The sequence below is a fragment of the Miscanthus floridulus genome, chromosome 13 (genome assembly GCF_019320115.1).
Source record: "Miscanthus floridulus cultivar M001 chromosome 13, ASM1932011v1, whole genome shotgun sequence".
Classification (NCBI taxonomy): domain Eukaryota; kingdom Viridiplantae; phylum Streptophyta; class Magnoliopsida; order Poales; family Poaceae; genus Miscanthus; species Miscanthus floridulus.
This window is the reverse complement of record NC_089592.1, coordinates 11,578,679-11,591,254: the sequence shown is the minus strand read 5'-3', so window position 1 is coordinate 11,591,254 and position 12,576 is coordinate 11,578,679. Positions and strand designations below refer to the sequence as shown.

Here is a 12,576-nt window from a genome sequence, read left to right as displayed (position 1 = left end):
TTGGTTGAATGAACAGATAAGATACGGTTGTTAGCTGCATCGCGAACCACCATTAGCACCGTATCGACGGACGGACGGTCCATACCAGCGTTACCGTTAAAAATAACCTAACCCAACTGATGTGTCACTTTTGTTCATAAAAAAACTGATGCATATGCATTGGCCGAGCTCGGGTCGACGAGAGATGGAGAGGGAGACAGAGGTTGCACAGATTGAGAGGCAAAGGGAGGCCACTGGGTCGCGCAGCCTTGCAGGCCACAGTGGCTATGGCAGCAGTACTGGGCCTGTCCCGGTTAAATTAGAAACAGGATAAAAACGAGATTATCCCGGTCAAATACAGTATACCTTATATACGGACGGAAAAGTCTTCATACGTTTTTTATCCCGGTCCCGATGCATCCCGTCCCGTTTCCGTATTTTCCCGAAAAAACGAAAACGGTCAGGATAAAACGGTAAACGGTTTCGGACGAAACAGGATCCATCCTGTCCGTTTTCAACCTTAATCGGCACACGCAGATGGCGGAGCAAAGCAGGCCATCGTCGCCGTCAACAAAGCGCACCCACCCCACCCGGACACCCGCTCTTAATAAAATGAAATAGATAATCCCGTGATTCTGCAATCGCAATGTGCCACCCGAAAGAAAATAGGGGTAGAAAATCTTAGACAAACATCAGTTTAAGCAAAGTGGGACCAACTGTAAGATTGACGTTGAAGTTGCACTGCTTAAATGGCAATGTTGAAGTTGCACTGCTTAAATGGCAATGGGCCCTACACCCTGTTCAGCCATGCTTATCAGCCATGATACAGTATTTTTCTCTCACAACAAAACAGCATCAGCCGGCTTATAAGCCGCAGAAACGGATGCAGTGCTGCTAGCCTAAACTATACTAACCCTAAACTCGGACCATAGTACTAGTAGCCTGCTGGATCATAATAACTACAATCAAATCCCAGCTAGAGCACGCAATGCATGGCGTGGCATAGAATAATCAGATTTAATTAAGGGCTGGAAATGTCCCAGTAATAACCATGGCTGGGCCCAGCACTAGCCTACTAAACATCCCTAATAGCTACCACCATGATGAGTCAAAGGTCAAGAGTGCAACAAGGAAGTGTTAGATGGATGGATTGGGGTGTCCTGGTACTTCTTCTGCAACAGCTTTGGAAAGCTCAAGTGTAACAGGGCAATGGTCACTTCCATAAAATCCTGCAAGAATGGAGGAAAATTAATTCTTGACATAAAAACACTAAGAACTTTTTTAGACATCTGGTCGAAAATATTGGTACGATGGAAAAGTAACTACATGAATTTTCTTGACATGCTTTCTCTAATAATCATGTACTCATATAATAGTATCTCAGAACCAATAAGCATTTACTAAAGACACTGAACTGAAGCATTTTGTAAAAGTGGTAATATTTCCCCTAATAATTATGTACTCATAGATTTTCTTGACAGTCACACTTCGCTCTCGCTCCCTCCCCACCCAAAAACCTAGCTTGGAACTGTGGAATCAATCCAAGCCCAGCACCAATACCAGTTGGTACTTCTGGCACCAAGCAAGACTAAAAAGAGAGAAAACTAAGTGTTCAACCCATATTTTCAAACATTGGATAGTCTCATAGTTTTTGAAGTGTGAGGTTCCACTCCACACAGAAAATTCAAACATCTAGGAAGCCCAAGTTTTCATGCTCTAGCACTGATCATGTACAGATAATGATATGTACATAAACAAGAAAACTGAAAATTACTTTAAATGAGACCCTCCAAAGTTTCGTGTACCATATAACAATGCCAATAAAGGTGGTAATATTTTAACTTCATACCATCTAATTCAATGCCACGGCCATGCATTTCGCATGAAATTATTCTGTCCTTTAACTGTTCCGAAACAAGGAAGTAGTCGATCCTCATTCTCTTTCCTCGGTACCTAGAGGAATATGCAGAGAAATTAATCTCACTAAAAAGATAAAAGATGCATTCAAGTATGCATGCAGTGTATTGGCACTTTGGCAGTTTGAATACTGGCTCGGATCCTTTAATCATCACATACTTTCAAAGATCATATTTTTGTTTAGAGCAACTCCAAGAGAGATGCTATTTTTTATTTTGAGCCCATTTTAGACAATCTATGATATAAAATAATCTCCAACAACTATGCTATCCGGGTTTCCAAAATACCCAGTAGGCTATCCCATCTTTTTCGCTAGCTAGAAATAGCAAGCCTGGGGCGCTTGCCATCGGCTCTCTCGCCCTGATTTCATGGGGCTCCGGTGAACATTTAGTTGACGAGATTGGTGGAGCCAAAACAAACAGTAGATGACATGGCAAGTTTTGACTATGAAACAGGAAATTTACCACAGCTGATGGAGAATCCATGTTTCTTTTAGGAGATTTTATTTTAGAAGATGGCTAAATCATGGATGAAGGGCGGGCCTGGTGCAAGTGGTAGAGTCTTACCGCCTATGACAGGAAGGTCCCGGGTTCAAGTCGCGGTCTCCTCGCATTGCACAGGCGAGGGTAAGGCTTGCCACTAACACCCTTCCCCAGACCCCGCACAGAGCGGGAGCTCTCTGTACTGGGTACGCCCTTTATGGCTAAATCATGGATATTGAAATCTATTTTTGGCTAATCTCTTGGAGTTGCACTTACACCTTATGTTGAGGACTATGTATGTCAACAACATAATAAAACTGCCTTAAAGATAGTACTGGTTACAGCACATAAAAAATACTAAACTGGTAGGACTTTTTTTTAGCCTCGAGACATCTGCAAGAACTTAAGGGAATCAAATTCTAAATAAAAGAACCATATCTGCTGAACGTGTTCAGTTCAACGGTACTCCCTGCGTCCCAAATTATAGCTTGTTTTGGCTTTTCAAAGTATATAGCTTTTGCTAAGCACCTAAATATACGATATGTAAACGTAATATAAAAGTTGTGTATATCTAGAAAAGCCAGAAAGACCTATAATTTGGAATGGAGGGAGTATATGCTAAAAATTCAGTCACCCATTGCTTAGCAAAAATGTAGGCTACAGGTCCTAAACATCCATTTAGTCAGCCCAAAAAGGCCCTTTAGCATTTATATGACGTTTAATCAGCCTAAACACAATTGAACATAAATAAACAGCTTCAAGGTGTACTTTTCGGAAATTTCCAAAATGTAGATTAAGATTTAAGACTAGATGCCTTATGAAGCAACCATATGTATACAGTAGGAGAAAAGATTCCTCAAAGATGCAAATGAGAACAGCAGACAAGTCAGAATGAACATGATTCAGTGAGAAATTGAGAATCCAAAAAATATCTGAGGACCAAATGAAGCCCACTAGCACAGAACAGCCAAATGTTTCTTACTTGCCAATTGGATGACCGGACCAAGAGAAGCCACCGTCTATGTCCTTTTCTTTGTGCAGGTGCCTGTAAGCATCTACCAGCTTTCCTCTGTATGTCCAAGCCATTCATTTGTAAGATATTAAAACTTCATAGCAACAAATATGAAACAAAACACTACAGTAATGCCACCCTAAAACCAAGCAAGGGTAATGCCACCCTAAAACCAAGCAAGGGGCATCTTGATTTATGTGTTGCTCATAACTTCTCGTCAAAAAAATCTTTGCCAAATACTTGCATCGACTTGAAAACATGTTTTCAACCATATGCCATGTGAGGCGTTGTTCGATTTATTTCTTTGCTGTTTAAACCTGCAACTGGACCTTGAAAAAAGTTCACAGAGAGCTGCGAGTACTAGTTTTTCCATGGTTTTAGGCTTTTAACTCAAATATAAGGTACATCAACCCCCAAGTTGGACCTGCCTAAAGAGAAGCTGATTTTCTATTAATAAAACCATTGTCTCCTCCCGAATTCTCAAATATAATCATAAGTAACATGCTTCTAATCAAATATCTTCAGAGGTACTCATGGACACTATAACTTATCATGTTTCAATCTATCTTGTTGGAATTGTCAAATGTCCAAAAAGCCATCTGTCAGACAATCCAGAAATGTGCAAATAAAGGCCACTCAGTGGTTTTTAACAACTCTGTTCTTACTTCTTAGCTCCAAACAAGGCCAGCATATAATAGCATCACCGTTTATAGCTCAAAAGTCAAAACGATTTAAGACAGTGTAAACAAGTAGTGTAAGCTAATAATTTTTTTGTGGCCTGATTCCTTAAATGGTACCATAATTAGCTATCATAGTTTGTTGACAGATATTTTTCTCATTAAAAATATTTCAGACTTGTGGCATATTTCCTTTTATTCTGGTTAAATATATTCATAGACTTTTGGCACACAGATATTCTAGTATGCTCAGGCCTATATCAATTTGACAGCCTCAGCAAATCCCCAAACAGGATGGCTGTGGTAGAATGAGTTCCGATACAAAATATGGCTCATCTGAGTCATTTATTGAAGAGAAACTAACCAATACTGTTATGTATCTTTTGTTAAACATCCATAATAGGTGGTGCACAGACTGGTAACTACATTAAACATGAATTTTCGTTTTTATGAGACCAGTTAGATAAGAACATGATAGAACCTCACAAATTTATAACATCTTTTTTCTTTTCTTTTTTTTTGGGTGGAAGAATTGGCTACTAATTTTAAATGCACCACCAGTGTATAGCTAGTTATAATTAGCCATGCATGGCAGAAGAAAAGGTGTTCCATGGTACAAATGTATTAGTTTCACCTACTGGAATAATATGTTGCCAAAGCGCCGCCTCTCTGCTGGGGTGAATCCTGGCTGCCCACAGTCCTGCAGGTGCAGAATATAAAAAGACTTCATTGTGCTAATGCAATAGCCAAACATACACACCACCAAAAGGATACCAGAGGCCCAGTAGAACTAAAAGATCCAGTCAAATGTGAAACTTCACATGATGGAGCATACAATGTCCTTTGAAGTCTGAAAGTCTAGTCAGTCATTGTCAGGAACTCAATTCTGAACTTAATCAGAAATGCTCCAAGTCTCCTACAGAATCAGATTGTGGGACATACAAATTACCTCTGATCAACAAATATTTTTGACAGTATGTTATTGTTTACTTAGTTGGTCTGACACCTAATTATTGGTAATTGTCTGTTTTATTGTGATGCACAAGTTGGCTACAAATACATGGTTTGTAAAAATGATTATGCTCTATCGAACTATTCAGTAATATCAACTAACTGTTCAGTCATTCCACCATCAGTTGAACCATGTTGTATGTACACTGCTTTTTTCTCAAACAAACAGAAGAGGGAGAGCTGTGTATTGGTGCATTAAGGAGAAAAGTGAGTAAAACTACAACACCCACACACACACACTCAAAAGAACATAGTATGATCACACCAAGTTAAGTTTATGCTACAATTGTAGTGGTTTATAGAGTTTAAAAGTATACTGTATGGCAGAGACACAAGAACAAATCAATTTTGAAATATAGTATAAACAAAAGCTTATGCGTGGAAAACAAACTCATTGACAAAAACACTTCTTGACTTGTATATGGATCCTTTACCTAACCTTGCTCAGTAAGACTAGCAAGGAATAGGGGCAATGATATCCTTGATTTTGGGGAGAGATAAATCCTTTACTAGCAAGGTTTGCCATGTACAACCTTGCCCACTACCAAAGGCACCCAAGGTAAGACAGAAAGAAAATAGAAATATCCACAACCATGCTTTTGGGGGAGAGCCACATCTTTTGCTAGCAAGATGTCTGTGGCCCGTGGGTTGCAGCATAAAACAAATATTACCTCTTGATTGGGTGGGGTGCATCCATTGAGCTTAGCACTGCTAAAGAAATCAGGATGGCTGACGTCGATTTCTTCATGACTGGAATATATTCAAATACAAGTGAAGTATAGGATGAAAAGTTTGTCTTTGAAAAATGGCATACTGATATAGCAAACATAAACTCCCTGGGCAAATAAATAAAACCAAAACTTCTCTCTGCACTATATATCATATTTTCTTTTAGAATGCAAGATTGCAGATTGCATATTGTTATTTTGACCAAGTATTATGAGTCATATATGGTTGTTTTGACCAAGTTCTATGTTGTTAACCAGGACAATACTTTATCTCCATGTTGAATTTAAATATTAAGAAAAGAGTTGCATGAAGCTTAATTTATATATGGTACAAGGAGCAGCATGGGAAGTATTTATTAATAATAAGGTCTATTTTCAATAAGGAGAAATTACTTTCTCAATTACCTGACATTCAAGTCCCCGCACCAGATTAAGGGTTTGTCCACATGTTGAACAAATTCCAGCATCCTCTTGTCCCACTTACGCCTTCTTTGAAATGAATTTTCCTCCTCCTTCCATCCATTGTTTGGAGCATAAGTGTTTAGTAAGAGGAATGATTCAAATTCCGCAATTATAACGCGCCCATCGGTTTCATGCTTAGAAGCTGAAAAGTGCAGGGAAGTGAAATCTAAGAAATAATTGTATTACAAGTAAAATTTAGTTATTAAAAGCAAACAACAATTCAATATGCCTATAGTTGTCAAAGAGCTTGCTGGCCTCGACCTTTTCATTCCTTAATTTTAGTTTTTATACAGAAAAACGTGAATAGACATATCGAGAGACGATGAACAGATACACAGAGGCATGCCTTGAGTTTTGTTTTGCAACATATTCTTGCAATGATTATCCTAATTCCAACACAATCTATGAAAGTTACCATAATCTTTTAGGACTTTATAAGTGCAAAATACACCCACATGCTCCTCTAGCCCATGGCATAAAAACATGAGAACTAGCTGTCACGATCAGTAAGATGTTTTGCTCTGTTATGATTTTCAACTAGTAGAATTTTCTTTCTTCTCAAAAAATTCTATATTAAAATATTCAGTAAGTTTGGACAGGTTTGTCATAGACTATGAATACCAAATTACAAGCAGTTACTAAACCAGATCTTGAAATACAATCATAAAACTATAATATGCAAAACAGAATGGCTGTGACATTAGAATAGAGAATAGAAAATTGTGTATGGAGAAAATTGTGTATAGAGCTAGGATATGAAATCATCTCCAAACATACATGTTCTATCCAAGTTGAAAGACACCTTCTTAGGCTCAAACTTTTTCTTTATAAACATAGCTGTCCCAGCATATTTTGAATCTGAAAGAGACCACCAGACACGGTAGTCTTTGAAGGGTGAAGTTGACAAAGCACGCAGAACAACCTGCTTGACATCAAGAAGTGTGACAGTAATGTAACAACTTTGTAGTTGAGCCACTGAATCCAATGTAACAAACGACACTGAGATATAAATCATAATCCAGGAGCTTCGCAGTTTGCTAGTATTAGGAAGTCATATAAGTCTGTAGTAGTTATGAATACTTTTCTGCTTGCACTGCTCACTAAATTTCTTATGTTTTGAATCTCTTGCTCGAAAAATGAAACGCATTCACATGCACAATCAACACATATAACAACAATAGAGGGATGGCCAGACTGCATGGCTCAAAGGTGATCAGGATATTGGAAGATGGAGTTGCAATGCAAGACAGATTGTAACGGAGTATTAGGTCGGTTTCTGTATGTTTGTCCATGGCCTCAGGAGGAATACATTTCACGATGTTTGTCCATTGAAAATACCAAGAGTGTAGTTATTGCAACGTTTTCACTACCTATTATCATCTGCAGTTCCAATTAAAGCCATACTGGCGAGGCCCACATGAACAGTAGCAGTTGCTATGCTATTGCATGAGCACATAAGTACTGTATCGCAATAGGAATTATGAGCACATAAGTACAGTATCGCTACAGAAATTCCTGTGGGACTGCTGATGCTAGTGGTGCCATGTCCACAACAGCCTAACAGGGTGCAACTGATATGAATAAAAGTGTGCAAGTTTCAAATATGTAGTATCCTCTAACATAATAAGAAAAAAAAAATCAAGATGATAAAACACATTTTTTGTGGCTGCAAGTGATAGTAATTCCAGCTTAGCTGATGATCCAGTAATTTTGAGGAAACACATAACAAAAGTAGCTGTACATATTCACAGAGAGTATATTTATCTTTGCAAATGCCACAAAACCTGCTTTTCATCCCGTGAAGAGCTTGTGTCATCTTTTAGTTCACTGGGGTTTTTAGGTGCCCCTTTGGAACCAGCCGCTGGCATCCGCACTTCCTAACAAAGAAGTTTGGTTTATCTTTATCAGATATACATATATTAATAATCATGTAACTAAGAACAAGATGTGGCCAACTGAGTGAGGAGGCACTGAAAGGACTACGGACTTTTGTATAGCAGACCAATCTAAACCTCCAACTAAGATTCTTCTCTTAGAGATAATAAATTGCAAAGACAATAATAACAAGCTAAATAGTTAGAAAAAATAGTGCTTCATGGATGCACTTGTCAGGTAGATTGTGCACATAAAAACTTTTGGGAAAGTGTGGCTTCCAAGGGCAGCAACCATGGCCACAACAACAGTTCTAGGATGAGGTGTTTCACAAGTAGTGAAGTTCTGAATTCTGATGCGCACATACCAACCATATGATCCCATGGACAAGCACCAACAGCAGAATTAAACCATTAGTTATTTAGAACTCCCTCTATCCCAAATTATAGGTCATTTTGGCTTATGCTATGCGTATACATAGTAAAAACTAAACTTTGTCTCTAGAAAAGCCAAAATAACCCATAATTTGGAACAGAGGTAATATTAACAAGTGTTAACTTAAAAAAATAGAATCCAATGTCTCAGTGCTTTTACTTTGCCAGAGAATACCTGCAGGGATAATGTGACACTCACCACGAGCAGTAATAAGAGATAAAATCTAAAACCCTTGCTGACCATAAACATTACACTAGTCTCTACCTAACTAAGGGAGCACAAAACCGTACGCCCAAAACCTGCTCGACGAAATGCCTGCAATAACCCACGGTACGCCTCTTGGGGGCGCCTGCATTGCAGCATACGGGCCCCACCGGCCCGCCTACAGGTGGTTCCGAGGAGCGGGTGGCCTTGCAGATTGAACCCCCTCGGGGTCGGTTGAAACCAGATCGCTCACCTGGACGCAGATGACGTCGGGGTCGAGGCGGGCGACGAGCTGCGAGAAAGCGGGCCAGTCGCTCTTCATCCGGAGGAGCAGGCTGTTGGCGTTCCACGTCAGGAACTTGCGCGGCTCCTCGGCGGGCCTCCCCTCTCCATCCCCGCCAGCGCCAGCGCCGGTGGCGGCGCCGGCTGAGGCGGGGCCGTCGCCCGGTTCGGCGGCCGCCGCGTGCCGCTTCTTCGACGGGGAGCCGTCCTTGGGCACGGGCTGGAAGAAGCGCTTCATCGCCTGCGGGCTGCGGCCGGCGGCGGCTGGCTGGCTACACGCGGCAGGGTACGGGGAGAAACCAAACGGTGAGCATTACAAAATCAGAAAAAAAGCTCTGGGGTTTCGAACTCACTGGCTGCGGGGGGCGCGGGCCGCGGGGTGGTCGGGTGGCGGCGTCCCGGCGGCGGTCAGCTGGGGGGAGGGGAAACAGGCGATTCGTTTTTTTTTCCCAGGGCTGTGGGGAGCCACGGGGTGGACGGTTTTTTTTTTCCTTTCCTTTTTTATATTATTCTATTATTATTATATTATTAGTATTTTCTTGTTCGAGTATTAGATTTCCATAGACATTCTTTTTCCCCTAACTGTTTAGTAGAGCTTAAGTGCCGGTAGCACCTTGCCACCTTAAAATAACTTATTCTGTAGCCACTTTGAGTTACGATAATTACTATGTTAATTTACGAGATTACAGTAACTCCTTACTAAGTTGTTTACTATAACGTTATAATAAATATTCTCATGTGTTATAATAACCCAATTATCGTAAATATGTATTGACATTATCGTAAATTAGTATATAAAATTTATCGTAAATGGAGGTGGCTACAGAATAACTTATTTTGTAGCTGGCTAATATATATATATATATATATATATATATATATATTGTCGGGGACCTAGTACTAGGTACCCAAAGAGGAGGAGCTAATAACCATCAAACGTTGATGTTTTCGAACAGATAAAAACACAACTACACTTCTTGTCCAAACGACCAAAGGTTGGCTCCGCCTCGTCCGACCCCTGAGGGCTGGACTCCACCTCGCCCGACGTCCGAGGGCTGGCTCCGCCTCGCCCGACTCCCGAGGGCTGGACTCCACCTCGCCCGACGTCTAGGGCGCGGGCTCCGCCTCGCCCGACCCCTGAGGACTGGACTCCGCCTCGCCCGACGTCTGGGGGCGAGCTCCACCTCGTCCGACGTCCAAGGGCTGGTTCCGCCTTACCCGACCCCTGAGGGCTGGACTTCGCCTCGCCCGACGTCTGGGGGCAGGCTCCGTCTCGCCCAACGTCCGAGGGCTGGCTCCGCCTCGCCTGACCCCTGAGGGCTGGATTTCGCCTCGCCCGACGTTCGAGGGCTGGCTCTGTGTCGCCCGACCCCCGAGGGCTGGACTCCGCCTCGCCCGACGTCTGGGGGCAAGCTCCACCTCGCCCGACGTCCGAGGGCTGGCTCTGCGTCGCCCGACCCCCGAGGGCTGGACTCTGCCTCGCCCAACGTCCGAGGGCAGGCACCGCCTCACCCGACGTCGGGGGGCAGGCTCCGCCTCGCCCGACGTCCGAGGGCTGGCTCCACCTCGCCCGACATTCGAGGGCGGGCTCCGCCTCGCCCGATGTCCGGGGGCAGACTCCGCCTCGTCTCACCCGATGTTTGAGAACTGACTCCGCCTCGCCTGACGTCCGGGGGTGGACTTTGCCTCGCCCGACGTCTAGGGGCAGACTCCACCTCACCATAATTACGTGCGCAGATAAGGCGGGACACTCAAGTCAATCATAATACAGAGGACCATACCCTGCACGCCTACAGGAATGTACCATCACGATATGACCAGACGGACGCTTTAAGCCTTCCAGGCATGTCAGAGCCCAAACAGTATTACGGGCGCCGACATTTATCCTATAGTGTTATGGGCACCGGCATTTGCTCTCGGGCACGAATCATGATAGAAACATACGACAACCACTACGGTTCAAGAAGAAAACTCATGTCATCTACAGTACGAATGTGGGGCCTCTACGCCGTCTGCTCCCCATAGGGTCGTGGCTCGACACCCTGGTGCGTCGCACCGCCTGCCGGGGCGGGACAGGACGTGGCCACTTGCTGAACGAAGCCAGAGTACGGCCCTATCAGGATCAGCGAACGTGCTATCCCCGGCACCGTCTGACGTGTCAGCGGGATAGGCTCAAAGGAAAAGGAAGATCCGACACCTTCGAAGGACCTTCTCTGCCTCTGGTTTTCCTCTTTCTCCAATCTATAATCCCTGCTCCCCCTTATCTATAAAAGGTAGGATAGGGCACCCCACTAAGGGGACGGATCGATTCAACACACCACGCACCACATAACACATAGCTGAGCAGCAACCAAACTCTCAGCACTCGTTCGACCTTTCCATTAGAGATTTGGGATCTGTCCCTCTCTCGACCGTTTGTACCCCTACTATGAATCTTTTAGTGCTAATAACACGAGCAACAGCAACAAACTGGACGTCGGGACATTCTGTCCGAACCAGTATAAACATTGCGCCTTTTAGCACACCATCCGGGCCTAACGCGCAACAAATACAAATTTATTAGTTGATATTTACTCGAAACACCGATATATATATAATATTGTTCTGCAGCTGGCCATAGAATAACTTATTCTGTAGCCACTTTGAGTTACGATAGTTACTATGCTAATTTACGAGACTACAATAACTTATTACTAAGTGATTTACTAACATTATGGTAAGTATCACCGTGAGTTGTAGTAACACGAGTATCGTAAATTCATATTCATGTTATCGTAAATTGATATAAACATTATCGTAAATCAAGGTGGCTATAGAATACGTTATTCTATGGCTAGCTGCAGAATAGCCTTACCATATATATATAGCCTTATATACCTATTGTCTTGAGTTTTTTTGTGACCACTGACCACACAAGCCATCTTTAGCATGCGTTTTGTTCACCTGGGCTTGTTTGGCTTATAAATCGTACTTTTTCAGTTAATGAACAATATTTTTCTCTCACACCAAATCAGTCAACAGTACTTTCAGCCATAACTTATCAGTCAAATAAGCCTAAACGAATAGGGCGTGCTCATATGCATGTGTTCTCAAGTTCTGAGTGGTACATCCAGGACAGCTGCCCTTCGAGTTGTTTCTCAACCTACACATGAGAAGCTTTTCTCAGTGTAGAGTTTTGTATCGTTGTTTTTCTAAAATATAAAATGTAATAAAACATAGATAAAATAATAAGTTATGATATAAAGTTTTAACTTTTTGTTCCGTAGATATTTAATTCTATGACTCATCTAGATTTGAAAAACCGAGCCAAGAGAATTTCATCTACACAAAACTCACATTCTCCTGCTCTTTTTAAGACGTTGCCACACATCACCGAAGATGTTTATGTGATAACTTATTGAGTGCAGATGAAACTTTAATAAAACTCTTGTCTAACAGATCTAAGAATCTATTGATAATAGACCCCTCAAAGTTTGTGAAAACATACAAACCTCACGATAAAAACGAGAGGGAGA

The 12,576-nt window shown here is 42.1% G+C and overlaps 1 protein-coding gene across 2 annotated transcripts; it reads right to left on the bottom strand.

Moving 5' to 3' along the window:
- Positions 1-675: 675 nt before the first annotated feature.
- Positions 676-9,509, bottom strand: LOC136501634 (DNA-(apurinic or apyrimidinic site) endonuclease-like). 2 transcript variants are annotated; one of them, XM_066497148.1, is made up of 10 exons: positions 9,415-9,509; positions 9,033-9,333; positions 8,053-8,145; positions 7,046-7,190; positions 6,212-6,410; positions 5,750-5,828; positions 4,706-4,767; positions 3,361-3,447; positions 1,829-1,932; positions 676-1,208 (listed from the first exon to the last, which is right to left on the bottom strand). In XM_066497148.1, the coding sequence occupies exons 2-10, from the start codon at positions 9,297-9,299 to the stop codon at positions 1,117-1,119; spliced, it is 1,128 nt and encodes a 375-aa protein (XP_066353245.1). In that variant the 5' UTR covers positions 9,300-9,333; positions 9,415-9,509; the 3' UTR covers positions 676-1,116. The 2 variants fall into 2 exon arrangements, with proteins under 2 accessions (XP_066353245.1, XP_066353246.1); XM_066497149.1 differs by having other exon boundaries at positions 9,033-9,329; positions 9,415-9,431.
- Positions 9,510-12,576: the final 3,067 nt, after the last annotated feature.